The sequence below is a fragment of the Hemibagrus wyckioides genome, linkage group LG10 (assembly GCF_019097595.1).
Source record: "Hemibagrus wyckioides isolate EC202008001 linkage group LG10, SWU_Hwy_1.0, whole genome shotgun sequence".
In the NCBI taxonomy this organism is placed as follows: Eukaryota; Metazoa; Chordata; class Actinopteri; order Siluriformes; family Bagridae; genus Hemibagrus; species Hemibagrus wyckioides.
This window is the reverse complement of record NC_080719.1, coordinates 24,853,985-24,878,957: the sequence shown is the minus strand read 5'-3', so window position 1 is coordinate 24,878,957 and position 24,973 is coordinate 24,853,985. Positions and strand designations below refer to the sequence as shown.

Here is a 24,973-nt window from a genome sequence, read left to right as displayed (position 1 = left end):
ACCCCCCCCAAACACACATACACACATATTTATACCCACATACCCCCCCAAACACACACACACACATATTTATACCCACATACCCCCCCCCAAACACACACACACATATTTATACCCACATACCCCCCCAAACACACATACACACATATTTATACCCACATACCCCCTCCCCAACACACATACACACATATTTATACCCACATACCCCCCCCAAACACACAAACACACATATTTATACCCACATACCTCCCCAAACACACACACACACATATTTATACCCACATACCCCCCCCAAACACACACACACATATTTATACCCACATACCCCCCCAAACACACACACACATATTTATACCCACATACCCCCCCCAAACACACACACACACATATTTATACCCACATACCCCCCCAAACACACACACACACATATTTATACCCACATACCCCCCCAAACACACACACACACATATTTATACCCACATACCCCCCCCCAAACACACACACACATATTTATACCCACATACCCCCCCCAAACACACACACCCACATATTTATACCCACATACCCCCCCCAATCCCCCACACACACATATTTATACCCACATACCCCCCCAAACACCCATAAACTCATATTTATACCCACATACCCCCCCCCAAACACACATACACACATATTTATACCCACATACCCCCCCAAACACACACACACACACACACATATTTATACCCACATACCCCCCCAAAAACACACACACATATTTATACCCACATACCCCCCCCAAACACACACACACACATATTTATACCCACATACCCCCCCAAACACACACACACACATATTTATACCCACATACCCCCCCAAACACACACACACACATATTTATACCCACATACCCCCCCAAACACACACATACACACATATTTATACCCACATACCCCCCCCAAACACACATACACACATATTTATACCCACATACCCCCCCCAAACACACACACACATATTTATACCCACATACCCCCAAACACACATACACACATATTTATACCCACATACCCCCCCAAACAAACACACACACACACATATTTATACCCACATACCCCCCCAAACACACACACACATATTTATACCCACATACCCCCCCAAACACACATACACACATATTTATACCCACATACCCCCCCCAACACACATACACACATATTTATACCCACATACCCCCCCCAAACACACACACACACATATTTATACCCACATACCCCCCCCACCACACACACACACATTTATACCCACACACCAACCCCCCACACACACACACACACATATTTATACCCACATACCCCCCCAACCACACACACACACATATTTATACCCACATACCCCCCCCCAAACACACACACATATTTATACCCACATACCCCCCCAAACACACACACACACATATTTATACCCACATACCCCCCCCAAACACACACACACATATTTATACCCACATACCCCCCCAAATACACACACACACATATTTATACCCACATACCCCCCAAACACACACACACAAACATATTTATACCCACATACCCCACCCAAACACACACACACACATATTTATACCCACATACCCCCCCACACACACACACACATATTTATACCCACATACCCCCCCAAACACACATACACACATATTTATACCCACATACCCCCAAACACACACACACACATATTTATACCCACATACCCCCCCCAAACACACACACACACATATTTATACCCACATACCCCCCCCAAACACACACACACACACACACACACATATTTATACCCACATACCCCACCCAAACACACACACACACATATTTATACCCACATACCCCCCCAAACACACATACACACATATTTATACCCACATACCCCCCCAAACACACACACACACATATTTATACCCACATACCCCCAAACACACACACACACATATTTATACCCACATACCCCCCCAAACACACACACACATATTTATACCCACATACCCCCCCAAACACACACACACACATATTTATACCCACATACCCCCCCCAAACACACACACATATTTATACCCACATACCCCCCCAAACACACACACACACATATTTATACCCACATACCCCCCCCCAAACACACACACACACATATTTATACCCACATACCCCCAAACACACACACACACATATTTATACCCACATACCCCACCCAAACACACACACACACATATTTATACCCACATACCCCCCCAACACACACACACACACATATTTATACCCACATACCCCCAAACACACACACACATATTTATACCCACATACCCCCCAACAAACACACACACACACATATTTATACCCACATACCCCCAAACACACACACACACACACATATTTATACCCACATACCCCCCAACAAACACACACACATATTTATACCCACATACCCCCAAACACACACACACACATATTTATACCCACATACCCCCCCCAACACACACACACACATATTTATACCCACATACCCCCCCAAACACACATACACACATATTTATACCCACATACCCCCCCAAACACACATACACACATATTTATACCCACATACCCCCCCAAACACACATACACACATATTTATACCCACATACCCCCCAAACACACACACACACATATTTATACCCACATACCCCCCAAACACACACACACACATATTTATACCCACATACCCCCAAACACACACACACATATTTATACCCACATACCCCCCCCAAACACACACACACATATTTATACCCACATACCCCCCCAAACACACACACACACACATATTTATACCCACATACCCCACCCAAACACACACACACACACACACACACATATTTTATACCCACATACCCCCTCCAAACACACACACACACACATATTTATACCCACATACCCCCCCAAACACACACACACACATATTTATACCCACACACCCCCCCAAACACACACACATATTTATACCCACATACCCCCCCCAAAACACACACACACACATATTTATACCCACATACCCCCCCCAAACACACACACACATATTTATACCCACATACCCCCCCAAACACACATACTCACATAATTATACGCACATACCCCCTCAAACACACGCACAAACATATTTATCCCCACAGGCCCCACCCGAACACACACACACATATTTGTACCCACATACCCCCCGCAAACACACATACACACATATTTATACCCACATACCCCCCCCAAACACACATACACACATATTTATACCCACATACCCCCCCAAACACACATACACACACGTATTTATACCCACATACCCCCCCCACACACACACACATATTTATACCCACATACCCCCCCCAAACACACACACACACACATATTTATACCCACATACCCCCCCAAAACACACACACACACATATTTATACCCACATACCCCCGCCAAACACACACACACACATATTTATACCCACATACCCCCCCAAACACACACACACACACATATTTATACCCACATACCCCCCCCACACACACACACACATATTTATACCCACATCCCCTCCCCACCCACACACCCACACATCTTTATACCCACGTACCCCCCCAGACACACACACACACATATTTATTCCCACGTACCCCCCCAAAAACACACACACAAATTTATACCCACATACCCCCCCCAAACACACACACACACACATATTTCTACCCACATACCCCCCCCAAACCCCCACACACACATATTTATACCCACATACCCCCCCAAACACACACACACATATTTATACCCACATACCCCCCCAAACACACACACACACATATTTATACCCACATACCCCCCCAAACACACACACACACATATTTATACCCACATACCCCCCCAAAACACACACACACACATATTTATACCCACATACCCCCCCCAAACACACACACACACATATTTATACCCACATACCCCCCCAAACACACACACACACATATTTATACCCACATACCCCCCACACACACACACACATATTTATACCCACATACCCCCCCCCACACACACACACATATTTATACCCACATACCCCCCCCAAACACACACATACACACATATTTATACCCACATACCCCCCCAAACACACACACATATTTATACCCACATACCCCCCCAAACACACACACACATATTTATACCCACATACCCCCCCAACCCCCAAACACACACACACACATATTTATACCCACATACCCCCCCCAAACACACACACACACATATTTATACCCACATACCCCCCAAACACACACACACACATATTTATACCCACATACCCCCCCAAACACACACACACACATATTTATACCCACATACCCCCCAAACACACACACACACACATATTTATACCCACATACCTCCCCAAACACACACACACACATATTTATACCCACATACCCCCCCCACACACACACACACACATTTATACCCACATACCCCCCCCAAAACACACACACACACATATTTATACCCACATACCCCCCCCAAACACACACACACACACACACACACACATATTTATACCCACATACACCCCCCAAACACACACACACATATTTATACCCACATACCCCCCCAAACACACACACACACATATTTATACCCACATACCCCCCCAAACACACACACACACATATTTATAACCACATACCCCCCCCAACACACACACACACACATATTTATACCCACATACCCCCCCCAAACACACACACACACATATTTATACCCACATACCCCCCCCCAAACACACACACACACATATTTATACCCACATACCCCCCCAAACACACACACACACATATTTATACCCACATACCCCCCCCAAACACACACACACACATATTTATACCCACATACCCCCCCCCCCAAACACCCACACACACATATTTATACCCACATACCCCCCCAAACACACATACACACATATTTATACCCACATACCCCCCCACACACACACACACACATATTTATACCCACATACCTCCCCAAACACACACACACACATATTTATACCCACATACCCCCCCACACACACACACACATATTTATACCCACATACCCCCCCAAACACACACACAGATATTTATACCCACATACCCCCCCCAAACACACACACACATATTTATACCCACATACCCCACCCAAACACACACACACATATTTATACCCACATACCCCCCCAAACACACATACACACATATTTATACCCACATACCCCCCCCCAAACACACACACACACATATTTATACCCACATACCCCCCCAAACACACACACACACCTATTTATACCCACATTCCCCCCAAAAAACATACACACATATTTATACCCACATACCCCCCCCAAACACACACACACACATATTTATACCCACATACCCCCCCCAAACACACACACACACACATATTTATACCCACATACCCCCCCCAAACACACACACACACATATTTATACCCACATACCCCCCCCAAACACACACACACACATATTTATACCCACATACCCCCCCAAAAACACACACACATATTTATACCCACATACCCCCCCCAAACACACACACACACACATATTTATACCCACATACCCCCCCAAACACACACACACACACATATTTATACACACATACCCCCCCCAACACCCACACACACACATTTATACCCACCCACCCCCCCCAAAAACACACACACACATATTTATACCCACATACCCCCCCCAAACACACACACACATATTTATACCCACATACCCCCCCCAAACACACATACACACATATTTATACCCACATACCCCCCCAAACACACACACACATATTTATACCCACATACCCCCCAAACACACATACACACATATTTATACCCACATACCCCCCCCCCAAACACACATACACACATATTTATACCCACATACCCCCCCAAACACACATACACACATATTTATACCCACATACCCCCCCCCAAACACACACACATATTTATACCCACATACCCCCCCCAAACACACACACATATTTATACCCACATACCCCCCCCAAACACACACACACACATATTTACACCCACATACCCCCCAAACACACACACATATTTATACCCCCATACCCCCCCAACCACACACACACACATATTTATACCCACATACCCCACCTACATACCCCACCCCCAAACACACATACCCCCCACAAGCACAGAGACACACACACATATCCACAATCACATACCCCCCCCCACACACACAAATATTCACACCCACATACCCCCCCCCACACACACACATACACATACCCCCCACAAGCACAGAGACACACATTCATACCCACATGCCCCCCACACACACACACACATTCACACCCACATGCCCCCCCACACACACACAAATACCCACACCCACATACCCCCCCCACACACACAAGCACAGAGACACACACACATACCCACAATCACATACCCCCCACCACACACGTGTTCACACCCACATACCCCCTCACACAAATATACCCACAATCACATACCCCTCCACCACACACACACACACAGACCCACAATCACACACAATCACACACACCCTCATACACACATACATACACACACACATACCCACACACACACACATTATCCTACATGGTCAAAACTGCCTGATATTCCTGTCCTCATGGGGACATTTGTCTCCACCGAGATATAACGACATACAAACACACTGTATTTCCTAGGTTTCTTTAGTAAACCTGACATCTGTCACTAGCTCTCTTTCATGTTGCCATCGATCAGGTGACTAATTTAGTCTACAATGAGCCACTCGGTCCATCTTCTGGCTCTTAAACATCGCTCCACCTCCAGCGCTGATGACGTCTTTCATACAGTAGAAACAAATAACATATCTAGGAAGAGCAGGAGCAGTGTATAACAGGGCTTCTAGTGTGAAAGAATAGCTCTCAGTTCCAGCTCAATGAAACACACACAATTACACAACTGCAAACCAAATGTACACTCTTTAGAAAACAGCTGAATTTTAATAGTTTTAGTACATAGTGCTTCAGCTTGTGTTAGCTCTCGTGTGTAAATGGCATTTAGATACACACAGCCAAAAGGCGGTTAAACAAACAGGAAGCTGTGAGAGCTGTTGTTGATTGGATGTTATATTAACCAGTTCTTCCTCCTCAGTGAATCCCCTTTGTGCTGATATTGGGCATCTGTGAGATACCAGATGTTTAGGGTCATGGTGATTCACCTTTAATGAAACTTGAGAACACATAACAAATGAGCTCTGTAGCTTGTTGTGTTGTGCCTCTAGATGATAGATATCATACACATATTAATATCGCATTACAGTATGTAACGTGTAATTGAAAGCTTCCATGATGCGTAATGGTCACCTAGAACCTAAACCCTAAACATTCATCCATATCTCTTTTAGCTTTTCTCTTTCCATGTGTGCTAATATGTCATGTACAGAGGCTCATTTATGTGTGCAATCTAATCAATGGCTCATTTAGGTGGTTTAAACAGGGCTTAAACCAATTAATACCTACCCTTTAGTCATATTTACACACACATCGTTCTCAAAGTGACCTTCAGGTGCAAAGTTGAATCTATTTACATAGAGATGCACAAATTCAGGCATGTACACATTACATGTGAAAGGAATAAAAACACAACAGAGCAGGCTGCTATAGAAAAATAATCAACAACGGCATAGAGTGTTTTCCGAAATAATTTATTCCTTATACGGCACAGATTCCTCATACACCAACAGTTTTTTTATTTACTAAGAAGAAAAAGGTTTGCTAACAGCTACAGCAACAGTTGTTCCATCACTGGCCTCTCATTTATCGCTAATAAGTTGAGCTGAAAGAAATTCCGATACTTACGATAAAGGCTTCAATCCTGATGAATTTGCATGTTGGAAAAGTTATAATTCCAGCTCCTGGTGGTTAGACAGTGCTGACACTTGGGACTCCTTCCGGGAATCCTAAATAAACATTCAACCCTGAATACACCGTTAATATAGAAGTGATATAACATATTAGATACAGTACATTAAAACAAGTTCATTAATATAAACCCTGCAGCTAGAACCTATGTAAGATCTGCTGTTATAAAAAATGAATCAGGGCTTCTGGCCAAACAGAATTGATCGTTCAATAGTATACAGCATGCAGTATTCATGCACAAAACAGAAATTTGAAGGACCTTCATGGTACATCAGCTTGCAGATATCATCGCATTTCATCTATATTAAACTGTAAGCTTTATTCCAGACACAAGGTTCTGTACAGTAGATCTGATTGCATGTGAAAAACTTTCTCATTTCTTCTGAATGCACTCCAGGAAATCTCCTGAAACTGATGATCTGGGAAACTATAATGTGTAAAAGCTGGTTGTTAAATAAAGTGGCTGTATGACATGTATGGCTGTATGGACATTACAGAACCTCCTGTAGGGTTGAGGGTTGTGGTCTTCAAAGACAGAAGGATTTCCAGTATAGAAAGAAACACATTCAACTAAAAAAGGAATATATCTCAAATTTCTATGTTGAATTTTGAACAGTTATAAAAATAAATAAATAAATAAATAAACAATCCTTCATTCATTCATCTTTACTAACATGGTCCAGAGCCTGACCTAGGAGTATCGCATGCTAGATGTGAATTTAGCTTGGAGTTGATGCCAGTCCATCACAGGAACCCAAACACACACAAATACACACAGTTAGTTCCTCCAGTTAGTCTGTAGGAGCAGTATTTTTAGCAGGTCAGACAAAAGAGCAAATATAAAGAAACACAAATAAAACAAAGCAAAGAGTGTAGTGTTTAATTCTTTCTACCAGAGGCCACAAATATGGAATTTCTGCCTGTTTTGGGGTTCCCATGTTCAGCACTGAATTTCTCCAAAGTTCTGGTTAATGTCTTCTATAAAAGTAGACACTCAGGACTTTAAGAAAGTGTAGTCTTTCCTACGTATTATGTTTTTAGCCAGCCTGCTAGGGGCAATCATTTCATATTAAATTCTGACAAAAACAAGTTTTTTTCACACAAATTTTCAATCAGAGGTAAAAAAACAAAACAAAACAAAAACATCTTACACTTAAAGCCAACAGTGTCCTGAATAATTTTATATAAGACTTGACAACAATTATTATTGAATTATGTGATTGAAAATGTCCAATAATTTCAAGTTCACAAAGTGTATTATAGTAAAAAAAAGGGTCCAGTTGATAAAAACAATCAATGGATACACCTATTGTCTCTTATTTTTCAGAAAACCTGCACACACACACACACACACAAACATTAGAAGAGCTGTATGAGATGTATAACACTGCACAAATGATCTGCATGCTGGAAGGAAATTGTGCGAAAACAAATGTGCGATGATGAATCTTAAGGTTCAGAGTCGTGCCAGGTATTTGAGCCAAGTGTGAAAACGCCCTTAAATCAACCCTTATCCAGCCGAAGTGAGAAATAATGTATAATGACAGCTCCTCCTGTCAGGTCTTAGACAAAGCCGAGACAGTGTTTTAAAGTCAGATTTATGCCTGAATAATTCAGTGAAGTCCTGTTGGTTGGATAACATTATAAATATTAATACTAATGTGGGATAAAAAAAAAAAGATTGGATTTGAGTCTCTCTAGCTAGCCTGGTTTCTGCCCTTTTTTGCTTGAATGTCATTATTTTATAGCTTTTCCGATACTTTTCTGATTACTCATCAGGAATTAGGGAGTTTTAAAGATTACTCCACCTAGTCATTTTACATTTTTATTATTTTTTCCCCCTCATTTAGTGTGAGAGCTCAGCTGGGTCAGAGGTATAATTATCTCTGATATTCATATGCGATCTGTCTGTGTTCCTGCATCACTCATTAGCAAAATCACTTATTATTATAATCTTATTATTATTATTATTACTACAGCAATAATGTTCTGCGCAAAATGAAACAAATTCCCGTCCTCAGTGTTTTAACAGCTGCTTAGGTCTGTGATAAATCTGTCAGTGGAAGGTCCTCATAAGGACTGTATGTGTGTGTGTGTGTGTGTGTGTGTGTTTATTGGGTGTTTTATGTCTTGTACATCTTTATGGGGACCACAAGGATATGTATAGTGTCAATAATAGCATTAGTAATGAGGTCAATGGTCCTGATAAGGATAGTTAAAGTAATTGATGTGTGTATGGTGAGAAGTTGGCGGGGGCTGGTGGTGTTGGGGTGGTGTTGGGGGTATGTATCTTAATCTTGATATTTAATAGGTATTTAATCTTAGTGAGAAACAAATGTCCCCACAAGGATAGGTATAGTGTTAATAATAGCATTAGTAATGACGTCAATGGAAGGTCTTGATGAGGATAGTAAAACAAATGGGTGTGTGTGTGTGTTAGGGCTGGTGGGGGTATGTTTTTTAGTGAGAAACAAATATCCCCACAAAGATATGAATACCCGACACTTTTGACCTTGTGGGGACTTTTGAAGTGTCCACTCGCGGAACAAGTTTCTGTTTTTGTTTGTACATTTTTACAAAATGCGCACAGCTTATTTAAAAGCAAAGCCCAGAGATTTCCTTTTGATTACCGAGGTTAAGTTTAGGGTTAGATTGTGATGTAGGCACAGCATTAATTAACTGTATTAATTAATAATAATGAGGACCTTTACATGAAGATCCTCACAAGGATGGTAAGGCAAACGTGTGTGTGTGTGTGTGTGTGATATGGACAGATGTAGTGCTCATGCTTAAAAGAGGAAAATGGTTGGATGAGTGTCAAAATTTGCACAGAGCAACAGAGCCCCCTGCAGTTACCATGAGGTATTGCAGATTGGAGAAAAAGGAAGCGTAGCAGACAAAATGAACAGATTTTTGCATCTCAGATATGAATCTCATCCTGATTACATACAATACATACACACTCCTGAATGCAGCATTTATTAACTGTAGTGCTGAAATCTTCAGAAGAACCTTCTCACTGATAAAATGTTGAATCTGTTGACTTATAATTTCGTATATCAACAACATAGGATCTCTCTCTCTCTCTTTCTCTCTCTCTCTCTCTATCCCTCTCAACACCCTGGCTGCAGCTCTCTAATGAGGACTCAAGAACAGTAGCCTTGCTGGTCAGCTCTGTTTATTTGGATTGACTCACCTTCGTTTAGGGATTAAGAAGGATTACATTTCCTCGACTTAATCCAAAATTGATTCTCCAGGCTAGTGATATATTGTGTTCTTTCTCTGAGATCATCTGGTAGACTATTTGAAGAACATTTTATGATCAATGTTCTGTTTTTAATTCAATAACAGTGACTGTAATCAGATTTCAGATTGCAGCCAATTCACTGCTCAGGGAGTCTGCTCTCAGGGAGTCTGCTCTCAGGGAGTCTGCTCTCAGGGAGTCTGCTCTCCTTTTAACTATTTCTCAGGAAACTCTCTTTCGTATTGTTTTTTTTTTTGGCCTTATTCAAATGTGCACACTGCACTGTGGGGCTTTTTTTTGCCTGCACTGCAGAAATTAGACAAAGACTTGGGGACAAAGCCACAAAAGCAGCAGAGCTTGATAAAAATGTGGGGCATCTGATTTCCTGGCGAAGCCGTTGGGACATTTTGGAAATTGGAGGTCAGCAATGGAACACTGCACACAATCCACCGGCTGTAGAGGAGAAGGATTCGGGAGCATTCAGAGAAAGAAATAATTAAAACCAAGAAAAATTTCGCTGGTTCTAGAGTTACAGGGGAGTCACAGGGAATCAGAGAGAGTGGCGGTTCCACTGCATTACCTGCCTCCCTTCTGAAAGCCACTGCTTGAATATTTTAAAGCACAAACAGCTCTTGAATCTGACTAAGACAGATGTGTATTTAAAAGTAGATTAAGGAAGATAAATAGTCAGCCATTGTTGTACACTGATGGACTTTGTGGAGCATTGTAATTGTTGTTTTAAATATAAATGCTGTAAAATAGTGTAGCAGTTCCTTATTCCATACATAATGATGACATTATAGATAGATAGATAGATAGATAGATAGATAGATAGATAGATAGATAGATAGATAGATAGATAGATAGATAGATAGATAGATAGATAGATAGATAGATAGATAGATAGATAGATAGATAGATAGATGCACAAGACCAGTCCTGAAGTAACTGTGTGACATTATATTATATATAGCATTTTCATGCCCTGTAACCTTTTTGATGATTTCCTACCAACTAGTGAGAAGCAAGATACCAGAATATTAGGGTTCAAGCCCCAGCACCTTTATCTAGAGCGACTTACATTTTATCTAATCTTTTAACTTAGTGACTGAGGGTTAAGGGCCTTGCTCAAGGGCCTGGGACCTGGGATTCAAACTCACAACATTCCCATCAGGAGTCCAACAACTTAACCAGAGGCACTTCATTATGCTTGACCCTGTGCTCTGACCCCAACCCTCAAAGGATGGGATATGAGAAGAAAGAATTTCACTGTGCAGTAATTTATATCTGAAAAATAAAGACAACTTAACTTATAAGAGCCACAGATCTCAGGACGGAAGTAAAAAATATAAAACTTTTTGTAAACCATACTTACTGAAAGCATGAACCACTTCATGTTCTGTAACCTGTCTGTGAACAGGTTCTTCATGGTGAAAAAATAGAAGACAGATTAGACTCAGGGATTGGGCTGGTGTATAAATATGATCACTACTCAGTAGCAGTACTGACTGAGACGAGGATGAGAAGGAACCCACATGCCTCAAGATGTCTGGAGGTTCTTTCGTACCATCAGCCATCAGATTCTGTAATGTAACAGTGCCAAGTACGTCCTACTCCACTGACTTAGTCTCACTCGCACACACACACACACACACACACACAAACAGTGTCTGTGTGTGTGATGAGAGAGAGAGAGAGAGAGAGATAAGCATATGTAGATGATTCTATCATTTTTATTATTTCTATTCATCATATATACATATATATACACTATATTGCCAAAAGTATTCGCTCACCCATCCAAATAATCAGAATCAGGTGTTCCAATCACTTCCATGGCCACAGGTGTATAAAATCAAGCACCTAGGCATGCAGACTGTTTTTACAAACATTTGTGAAAGAATGGGTCGCTCTCAGGAGCTCAGTGAATTCCAGCGTGGAACTGTGATAGGATGCCACCTGTGCAACAAATCCAGTCGTGAAATTTCCTCGCTCCTAAATATTCCACAGTCAACTGTCAGCTGTATTATAAGAACATGGAAGTGTTTGGGAACGACAGCAACTCAGCCACGAAGTGGTAGGCCACGTAAACTGACGGAGCGGGGTCAGCGGATGCTGAGGTGCATAGTGCGAAGAGGTCACCAACTTTCTGCAGAGTCAATCGCTACAGACCTCCAGAATGGTCAAAAATTCCCATAAACACACTCCTAAACCTTGTGGACAGCCTTCCCAGAAGAGTTGAAGCTGTTATAGCTGCAAAGGGTGGACCGACGTCATATTGAACCCTATGGATTAGGAATGGGATGTCACTTAAGTTCATATGCGAGTCAAGGCAGGTGAGCGAATACTTTTGGCAATATAGTGTATATATATATATATATATATATATATAGAGAGAGAGAGAGAGAGAGAGAGAGAGAGAAAGAGAGAGAGAGGGAGAGAAAGAGAGTTTCTACACTCTTTTTCTTGATGTAGTACTCCTCATACTGCACTGCTGTGTCTACTTGAATTTCCCCTACAGGGGATTAATAAAGGTTCATTTCATCTCTCATAATCTCATAAAAGCTTCACAAAGTGGACAGCAGTAGCCGAATGGTTAAGGTTCTGTGCTGAAGGGTTGAGTTCATCCCATGACTCCCAAAAAGCCACATTTTGGACCCTTGAGCAAACCATTTAGCTCTCAACTGCATACTTATGCGCTTGGATTCCATCTCACTTTGGGATTAAAGTGCCTGCCAAATGTGAATAAAAAGATCCCTCTTTCAATTACAAATCCACTTATTTAGCATTCAGTACAAATTTAGCCTTTGCTTGAGCTTGAGATGTAGCGATAATGAAAATGTCTATCACACAGATACCTCAAGTTCTCATCTTAAGCAGGCCAAATGATTTTATTTTTTTTTAAATCGGAAAAGAAGAAAATTCACGGCAACAGTAAGTAATTCAGTGGAAAACAATTCTGCAAACCGCACCAATTTTTCAAAGAAAGATAGGATGAAGATGAAGTGAAGGATCAATCCAGAGATCCATTATATAGAACATGCAGAGATATATTTTACCCTGAGGTCCAAACCTGGAAGAGTTTTCATGAGGATTTGTAAAAATTCATTCCATGGTCTTGTGTTTCAAGGGCAAAACCTGTCACCCTTGCTATTGTGATTATGATCTTTTAACTAGAATGTTCTTGAGCGTGACCATCTGTACTGCCTTGCAATTAGCATAACATAATGGCACTTCAATGCATTTATATTAGCCATCCACTTACATACACAAAGACGTTAACTTTATATGGCGTTGTATAGTTTTATGTACACCATAGTGAAGCTTTTTTTTTTTTAATGCGTTTGCAAATTGTTTTCTTCCCCCATCCACAGGTCTGAAAAGGCTGGAGAGATTGCAACAATACCTCTAACAAAGGTAAGACGACATTTTCTTGGCAAAAAAAAGAAAAATGTAATACTCAGCAACTGTAATATCTGGGGCTGTCAGTGAATTTTAGAATAAAATCCAAGCTCTGTTGTTTTTCTGTTGTTTTACTTGTATAGCACTTTTAACAATAGACCTTGTCAGCAACTTTCCAAAAAAAAAACAAAACATGGATGTAGATTTCGATCCCTAATGGAGCAAATCCAGAGACGCTGGTAGCAAAGACATGAGGAAGAAACCTTGAGAGGAACCAGAATTCTTTTTAGTTCCTGTGACTAGAGGAAAAAAAAATTCTTTATATTTAAAAAGATGAGAAATAGTCCTTATATATTCCTATAGATAATATTCATTCATCATCTGTAACTGCTTCATTCCGGTCAGGGTCACGACGGCTCCGGAGCCGATCCTGTTAACTCTGGACGAGACAGTGGGATGTAGTAGAAAAGATCAGAATTTTAGTCGATAATAGATCTCAATTTTATTCTAAAAACTGCTATTTTCTATAATGGGAAAAACATACAAGAGATTCACGCTTAACACTTTTTTCTCAAGATTGCTCATCTTGATTCATTTCCTTCTTCCTGATTATAGCCTTAATAAAACAAGCTATGAATGGAAAAGAAAAACCCAGAGAAAATAAAAAGAAGAACTTGTTTTCTGATCATGTGGCAGACTCATGTGATAACCCTTTACCCTTTTAGAGTAAACTCTCCAGTGTGTACAATGTTTAGCATTGCTAATGCAACTCAAGTGTGATAAATCCTTCTTTTCTTGTGTTGTGCCTGCGGCCTGAGCTCAGGAGGCTCGCAGGCAGGCAAGGACATGAGTCACACATGAATTATGTATGAATAAATATTTTCAAGCACACTCCTGCATCTCTGTGCTGCTCTCAGCTTGATTGAGCTATAGTAACAGTGTAATGGGTATTAATATATCCATTCCAAACAGTTAGCGTCAGAGCAGGGAGAGCAGCGGAACGGCGAAGAGGGTCCGCAAACAGATGGGAACAGTGTTTGTTTTTTGTTTTTTTCCATTTTTAAGAAAATTAACTGTTGCAAAGAATAAAAACTGAACCTGTAAAAATACTGGAGTTTATTTGGAAGTGCAATTGTGAGCTCTGATGTGTAAATGGTTCAGTCTAGCCATGCGCTGTGATTCATCACTTAAATGCAGCTAATCACACATGACGCAGGAGTGCTAATGCTGCCATTCCTTTCACCAAGTAAACACATTTGTAGTGACTAGAGAAAGAAGAGATTGAATGCAGAGTGAAAGAAAACAAAATGGCAGCTGTTAACTACAAAAGGGATGATTTGTACTTTTTAGCGTATCTGCTTTAACGTAGTTAACAGACGTAACATTAGAGTTTATGCTAAGGGGTGGTGTGACATGAACAGAGAAAAACATCAGCGTCTGAGCACAAACATAGGAAAGTTCAGTTCATTTTAATGAAGGAATAATAAATAGAAGAGAGTATGGACGTACCTTGGTTTTGAAAAGTTCTGAGGGGAAAGAAACCTTGCATGATCAATTATAAACCAAAGAGCTTTTATTTGTCTGTCTTAAGCAGTATCAAGCAGTTCAGGTATCTGAGCAAGAACAGACAGAATTGATTCAGTCACTGAAGGATAGATGATTGTACATTTCTTGTTTGAAATGAATTGCTGTTTTTTCACTGTGAAGAAAATTGTAAAGAAAATGAATTAAAGATACTGACATGATCACTGCATGATATAAGAGGATTCCGTTTTATTTGTGTAGAGCTTTTAAAACTGAACACTGGTCCAAGGCCATCTCTATGTTTTGTAAGTGGTACTTTCCATAGTAATGCTACAAGTAATGAGGGGTCATCCTTAGCCTCCATGTGAACTTTACTGAATACACTGGATGGTTTACAATTGCCATATACAGTGTCTCCTTGGCATAGGAATTTAGCCGGTTCTGGAGGCGAGTTCTTAAGGTGAAAATTTGTATTGAAATGAATTTCCCTATAAGAAATATTGTAAATGCAGATAATCCGTTCCAGCCGCCCAAAAATATGACCAATATGACCAATATGAAGCGTATGTAAACTGTATGGCTGCTTACAAAGAACTGACCCACAGGAAGTCGTGCCACCAAGCTTGGGCTAAAAATAGAACAGACCGCCCACACCACCAATCTGTCAACAAAAAAACCCAAAAATCACCTAGCTGTTGAACACATACTGAAGGCAATGTTCGTAGGTTGACTTTCACTGACTGGAAAACCATTCGTAAACTCGCTTCGTTTGGCTTTCCACTGACTGCTGAAAATGCTTTGTATGCCAATGCTAATTTCTCAGAAAATTTCAATTCTTAAGCCGAAAATTCATAAGGTAGGGCATTTGTATACTGAGGTTCTACTGTATTTTGAAAAAACTCTTGATAAAACCCACAAGTTTTGCAGGTATGCAACAGAACACACTTCCCCACCAACCAATCAGCGTTTGCCTGAAGCCTGGTTGCACCGTAAATCATGTTAGCTTCTTGAAGGTCATCATGTCAGGGTGTTTCTACATGTCATGTTTACCCATAAACCTCTTCTCTATGTACTCATGGAGCACTTTATGAGGAACACTACACTAATACTGGGTGAAGATTCCCTTTGCACTCCAAACAATCTCAGTTCCTAATGGCATAGATTTCATAAGATGCTGGAAATATTCCTTTGGGATTCTGGTCCATGTTGACATGATTGCATCACACAATTTGTGCAGATTTTTCTGTTTCACTTTCACACTGTGAATCTCTCATTCCACCACATCCCAAAGGTGTTCTATTGGATTGAGATCTGGGAACTTATGAACTTATTGTCATGATCATAAAACCAGTTAGAGATGACTTTTTGTGATATGCTGCGTTATCATGCTGGATGTAGCCATTAGAAGATGGTAAATTGTGTCCGTGAAGGGATGTACATGAACACCAGCATCAGAATTCAAGCAATGATTGATTGATCACTGAATGTTTTTTCTTTATTACACTATTTTGAGTAAATGCTAGAGAATGTTGTGCATGAAAAACCCATGAGATCAACAGTTATAGAAGGACACAAACCAGCCCGTCTGAAACAATCATGTCACAGAGAAAATCACCGAGATGACATTTTTCTGCCATTGTGATGGTTGATGGTTGAACATAACATGAAGGTGCTGGCTCGTATCTGCATGATGTTATGTGTTGCACTGCTGCCACATTATTAGTGTTCCTACTAAATTATTACTATTAGCCTAAAATTGTTTTTTTTTGTTTGTTTGTTTTTTTTAAATGTAACAATAAATAAAAACAGGAAAAATAAGAGCTAGTTTAAGTGCTTCAGGAAACGGTAGGTCTTCAGACATCGTTTGAAGACAATCAGTGACTCTGGCTGTACGGACATCTAGGGAAAGTTCATTCCACCACCTCGGTGCCAGAACAGAGAAGAGTCTGATAAGAGATGATAGGATGGATGGATGATAGGATGGATGGATTGATAAATTAAAAACAACCCTTGAGCATTCCTTTTATTTTCTAAGAATGCACACAGGGCCCAGAATTGAAATCAGTGTTAAACCCCTGATGCTGTTTTATCAGGTTTGACTGAACACTTTGCTCCATTTTCCACTGTGGCAAATGCTTTTTGTTTGTTATTAGCATAACTTCGATGTTATCCTCGACATCTGCCTGTTTCCACACAGCAACGGCTTTGTTATCAAACCACCTGTCATTTACTCACATTCTCTGCCCTTTAGAGAACAGCAGTAGTTATGGTGCTTCTACTGAAACAGGCATCACCGGCTGACACGTGCCGGGTTAAACATGAATAAAGGAACATGAGTTAAATCATGAGTTAAAACATGAATAAAGGAAAAAGCAAAAGGTAATGAATTTTTTGCGCAGCAGGCAGATATGTAGAAGCATTATGCTTAATGGCTCAGCTGAGCTTTGCAGCTTGCTCTTCCCATGAGTTGGTAAATATTGTTGCTTTTATGCTGGGGTGTCTGGGTTGGCAGCACAAAGCCATGTTCAAGGAGGTTTTGTCACTTGTCATGACTGCCTTGCTGCTGACATTTGCAATGCATTAAGCAAAACCTTCATGCTCCAGCAAACAAACGTGTACAACGAAGTGACTCGTGAAGAACAGCCACTGCTGCTTTTTATGAATCCGTGCTGGAGTCACTATATTCATTTTGGTTCTACAGCATCACCAATCTCACATTTCCATTTTTCAATACAATACTGATATCAGTGCTGTGTATCAGCTGATCCTGATCTGGTCCTGGAACCAAAGCAAGCTTCCACTGCTACGGTAAAAGAGTTGGTGACATGTTTTAAGATGAATTGTCTCTTGTTTTTCCTGCGAATTTTACATGCATAGCATTTGGCTGATGCCCTTAAACGAAAGCATCTTACATCTTTTTATAAAACTGAACAGGTGAGGGCTAAGGGCCTTGCTCGAGGGCCCAGTAGTGACAGCTTGGCAGTCACAACCTTCTGATCAGTAATCTATCAGCCAGCTTTGCTTCACATTATCGCCCCCTTCTGGAGTGTCGTTTACCAAATATTTGATTACAGGGATTATTTATCATTGGGTTGTACTAACATCCCTTGTGCTTTATTGGAAAATAATTGATTGAAAATAATATGAGGTAATCACTGCACCCTGTTGTTTATTATTTTCCTGTTTTCCTCTAACAGCATGCCCCATTGTGCTTTATTCTCCACATAATTAACACTTTCATAACATCAATCAGCCCAGACCACACATGCCTCCATAAATCTGATCTGACATCACCCACATACCAAAAGTCAAAAATGTTGGTCCAACAAAGCTTGGGAAGCCAGATGCAGTCTGCAATTTGGCTTCAATACCAGCTCTATATTCAGAGTATAAAAATAAAATGTATTGATGGAAGAGCTAATGTGGCCTTTGCAGACTCTGTATGATATTTTCAGCAGAGAATTAGATCAATGATGTAAAGTTAATCAGACCTATCAGCTTATTTGATTCTTTCTCTTTGTTACCTCTGGCTCTTAGCAGTAATGCTACTAAAAGCAGATCATATAGTGCACAGTTCAAGAGTCTAGAGAGTGTGTATGGTGCTCTCATTCTGTCAGCAGGGTGTGAATCTCCCCAACACCTTATATCACTCCAGAAACACCCGATATCGCCTCAGCCAAACCTACGCCTCCCAAGCTGTGACGGGTGCAGGGCAGAAAAGGAGTGTGTTAGACATGGATGATTGACAGACAGTGTGAGGTGTTAGCATGGCGCTGCATGGCTGTGTTTTCAGGTTGTAATTAGTTTGCTTCTGTATTTCCCTCATGTTCTTTCCCGCCAGGTCTATACATTATTCATAGATATTATTCATAGTGTGTGGGTACGTGTGAGTGCACTGCATGCTCTGTGCTACAGAAACCCTATTTCTCTTAAGGGACTTGGTGACAGTACATACCCGCAATATGTGCCATGATTGACAGCTGACAGATTAACGTACCACTTCTGCCATTACGTACATGAACTGAGTATATTATGCCTCACATTAGCCAGGTGGGCTAGACTGAGCTTGGGGCACTTTCACACTACTGCTTCAAGATATCATAACTTCGGTATCACTCGTAATATCATACCTACACTGTGATATACTGTTCACGTGGCATTTTGATTGGCCATTTTGTTAATCAACAAATATACTCGTTTAAAATGACACACTATTATCCTGCATTGCACAGATTCAATAAAAACTCTGTTCCTTCAGCTAACAAATCAGCTTAATTTGTCCTCCTCCCACTTTCATAATGGACACTAACAAGAAATTGTTTAAGCCTCCTGTGAAGGTTGAGGGTCTTGTTTTTCTCTGGTTGTCTCTTGCCTATCATCCATCTTTGTGCTCGCTCATCCAAAACCACCATGATGATTGGTTATGATTGGTGTGTGTCATTACATTAGACGCTCTCTCTCTACTTCTCTCTCTCTCTCTCTCTCTCTCTCTCTCTGCATTATTCTTTAGCGCCAAGTGGTGCTTGGAATCACTTATGATTTAAACTGTAGCAAATTGAAATTATCAGGGCTTGAAGGAAAACATTCAACAACTCAGCAAGTCTTTAATTGCGTGACTCATTGTCTGAATGTGAACTGCCTGTGGTACTTTATCAAATAAAAATTTGCCATGGCTTCAAATTTTGGGAATGAAACACAATTGTGGTGCTTTTGGTGTAGTGTTACTATTTAATACTAAGTCAATCTCCACATTGAAGAAAGCTCTGTCAGTGACAGGGGATTAATACAATACAATACTCTATAGCTGTTTATTTATATCTGTGTCCAGATTTAGATTTAAATCTACTCCACTACTCCAATTATCCAATCAAAGGACAGGAAATTGCCGACGTAATTGTATTCCTTCTAGTTGGCCCCAGTGACGCCAACTAGAAATCTGATTGGTTGATAAAACACATTTTATTGCCACCTATTTTAAGCTCCGGACACCTGCACTATTGATTCTGAAGGCCTTAAGGCAGATTTCTTTCACCTTGGCAACACATGATGTCAGCCACTGGCTGAAATATGATTGGATAAATACTCGTATCATACATATACACTACTGGAAGCAGCGCAACCGAGAGAAAAGCTATGAAATGTAGAGAATAGACTATTGGGAATAATTTAATACACATTCCTGGAAAAATATATTAAATATATTAACATGCAAGTTAGTGATTCAGATCACTGCTGTTTAGGCCAGCAGAGAAGGCCTTTCTGGCCCTAACGGCCCACCACTGGTATCTATCTATCTATCTATCTATCTATCTATCTATCTATCTATCTATCTATCTATCTATCTATCTATCTATCTATCTATCTATCTATCTATCTATCTATCTATCTATCTATCTATCTATCTATGTTTATATATTATATTAAATATGTATTTGTTTGCAAGCCCAGTTCATAGCTATTCCAAACTTTTAGGTAAAACACAATGTCAATAAAAACATAAATAAACATGTACTGTATGTAGAGTGTCATGCCATTGTTGGTAAAGTCCTTTTTTGTTTTTGCCTTCTGTACATAAAGTGATGACTTCCTTGTGACAGAAAATTCTGTTCCCGCCAATCCCGCTGCATTAGGGATTCTCTCTCAGTATCATTCCAGGTCAATATCTGTCAGAAGCATTTGAGCATGAGTTTAAAACAGCTGAGACCCATTCATTATTCAGAGGGTAGCATCGAATGGCACAGTCCTGAGAGAGCTATGTGGAGTTGTCAGATGAAATGGATTGATGTCCCAGGGACTTGACTTGTGTGCTTATTATTGGGTTCAGATAAGGTGAAAGCTCTAGTAGAGCCTAGCCAGGGAGGAAAAGGTGCAAATTTTGGGAAGTAGTGCTTTGTAAAATGGAGAGAAAAGTCAATAGTATCATCGATCCAGCCGGGAAAAAAAAAAAGTTATTCCGTAAAGGTGATATTTCAAAATTCAAGATTGTTGCAGCAGGAAAATAAATCATATTAGAGTAAATACAGAAGACAGGCATAACATCAAGAGAACACAGTAGGGTGGTGGCTATGAAATTCTGTTCTCACATTGTTTACCTTCGCTATTGATTCCATTCATTTTATATTGGCATCACATATTACATTTCAGAAACCAGTTCTTTTGCTCCAGCAGGTATTGATACCAACCTGTAGAAAATGATCTAATATGATTTAAGCACCACTAACATATCAGTCAAGAATCACGGAACATGAAGAACCGTCTCACTTTCTGTTGCATCAGCTCTAGTGAAAGTCAATTCTTCTGCTTGTGGTTTGAAACTTTGTTTACTTTTATATAATATATAACGTACTGTCGAATGGTATCTTTCATTAAAATGATGTATGTGTCAGGTGATTAGATCCATCTATGGTCAAGCTGTAGCCTCCAAACAATGGCTGCCACAACTAGTTTATGCTGGTGCTTAGCTGAATTCATGATGCTGTCAGTCTTCACAAAAAGCTTCTGGACCACTAGCCGCAAAACAGCACCAAATCATCAATGATGCACCTTCCTGTTTTTCTTTTGTGCAACCCAATGTCCAAAACTGTTGGTTCTTGTTTGGTTCTCTGAAACCTGTTTCAACAGTTCTAGAGGTTAGAGGTATTTAATTAGGATCCAGATTGTAGGATACAGATAGTTTTGTACAGGATTTTTAACACTGAATATTTGCCAAAGCAAACAGAAGTTCCGATTCTGATGAAGATTTAGAGTCATAATAAAAAGTTGAGATGACAAGAAACCTTGAGAGGAACCAGACTCACTTAAAACTAATGGTCTTTTTATTGCAAAGCCACAGTCTTATCCACTGACTCACCGCTGCTCCATGAAACAATTATGATGCGGAACCTTGAATCTTCTTATCTGTAATCAGACACAGTATCCATTACACCTCTGCTCCACTTGTGCAAATCACCTGTCTCTATTGTCTTCACTGGAACTGATATCTGCTGGCACACAAAGATCAGATGTTGCAAGGGTCTAAACTTAAGATATTTTCCATTTTAATTTATTCCTTCACTACATGTGTTTTTCGGTAATCTTGCTCCATTTGGAGTCATCAAGCTCTTCTTTCTTTTCCAGTTTGCCTTTGAAATGGATTTCCTCTGCTATTGACTTTTTAAATCCCACTCCATTATCTGAACACATTCTAAAGTTCAGCTATCAATTCATATTCCTGTGGAAAATGTTTCTCAGAGCTCGTCTACATACACTGCATGTAAAAATATAGATGCAGCTCTCAACCTCTCTGCCTTCAGCCACTCTCTATGTAAAACCACACAGTATGCTACATAAATATTTAAAACCATATCCCTAAACTACCCACAGACTGACTCCCTTCGAGAAGTCTACTAATAAAAAATTGAATTACATAATTGACTTAACTCTGACATGAATAAAGAAACAAAACACAACAAAGACCAAACACACAGATCAACATTAGATATTTACAGTGAAATTAAGTTACTTTTACTTACTGCATTTATTTAAAAGACTTTAAAGAAAGGAAGAGAAATGTAGAAGTGAGTGAGTGAGAGAGAGAGAGAAAGAGAGAGAGAGAGAGAGAGAGAGAGAGAAAGAGAGAGAGAGAGAGGGAGAGAGAGAGAGAGCGAGAGAGAGAGAGAGAGAGAGAGAGAGTGAATAGGTGAGTGAATGAGTGAGTGAGTGGGTGAGTGAGTGAGTATGTGAGTAAGTGAGTGTGTGAGTGAGTGAGTGAGTGAGTGAGTGAGTGAGTGAGTGAATGACAGTGAATAGGTGAGTGAGTGAGTAGGTGAGTGAGTGAGTGAGTGAGTAGGTGAGTGAGTGAGTGAGTGAGTAAGTGAGTGAGTGAGTGAGTGAGTAAATGAGTGAGTAAATGAGTGAGTGAGTGAGTGAGTGAATAGGTGAGTGAGTGAGTGAATAGGTGAGTGAGTGAATAGGTGAGTGAGTGAGTAGGTGAGTGAGTGAGTGAGTAGGTGAGTAAGTAAGTGAGTGAGTGAGTAAGTGGGTGAGTGAGTGAGTGAGTGAATGAGTGAGTGAGTAGGTGAGTGAGTAAGTGAGTGAATGAGTGAGTGGGTGAGTGAGTGAGTAAGTGGGTGAGTGAGTGAATGAGTGAGTAGGTGAGTGAGTGAGTAGGTGAGTGAGTGAGTGAGTGAGTGAGTAGGTGAGTGGGTGAGTGAGTGAGTGAGTGAGTGAGTAAGTGGGTGAGTGAGTGAGTGAGTAGGTGAGTGAGTGAGTAGGTGAGTGAGTGAGTGAGTAGGTGAGTGGGTGAGTGACTGAATGAGTGGGTGAGTGACTGAATGAGTGGGTGAGTGAGTGAATGAGTGGGTGAGTGAGTATGTGAGTAAGTGAGTGTGTGAGTGAGTGAGTGAGTGAGTGAGTGAGTGAATGAGTGAGTGAGTAGGTGAGTGAGTGAGTGAATGAGTGAGTGAATGAGTGAATGAGTGAGTGAGTAGGTGAGTGAGTGAGTGAGTGAGTGAATAGGTGAGTGAGTGAGTGAATAGGTGAGTGAGTGAATAGGTGAGTGAGTGAGTAGGTGAGTGAGTGAGTGAGTAGGTGAGTAAGTAAGTGAGTGAGTGAGTAAGTGGGTGAGTGAGTGAGTGAGTGAATGAGTGAGTGAGTGAGTAGGTGAGTGAGTAAGTGAGTGAATGAGTGAGTGGGTGAGTGAGTGAGTAAGTGGGTGAGTGAGTGAATGAGTGAGTAGGTGAGTGAGTGAGTAGGTGAGTGGGTGAGTGAGTGAGTGAGTGAGTAAGTGGGTGAGTGAGTGAGTAAGTGGGTGAGTGAGTGAGTAG

At 40.7% G+C, this 24,973-nt stretch overlaps 1 protein-coding gene across 3 annotated transcripts in view; it reads left to right on the top strand.

The window, feature by feature from the left end:
• The window catches only part of si:ch211-51h4.2 (uncharacterized), a 147,967-nt gene that overhangs the window by 89,276 nt on the left and 33,718 nt on the right, over positions 1-24,973 (top strand). For all 3 annotated transcript variants that reach the window (XM_058401581.1, XM_058401580.1, XM_058401582.1), the window contains one exon: positions 14,618-14,660. In XM_058401581.1, the coding sequence (XP_058257564.1) occupies positions 14,618-14,660 (43 nt within the window). The remainder of the gene's footprint in view (positions 1-14,617; positions 14,661-24,973) is intronic.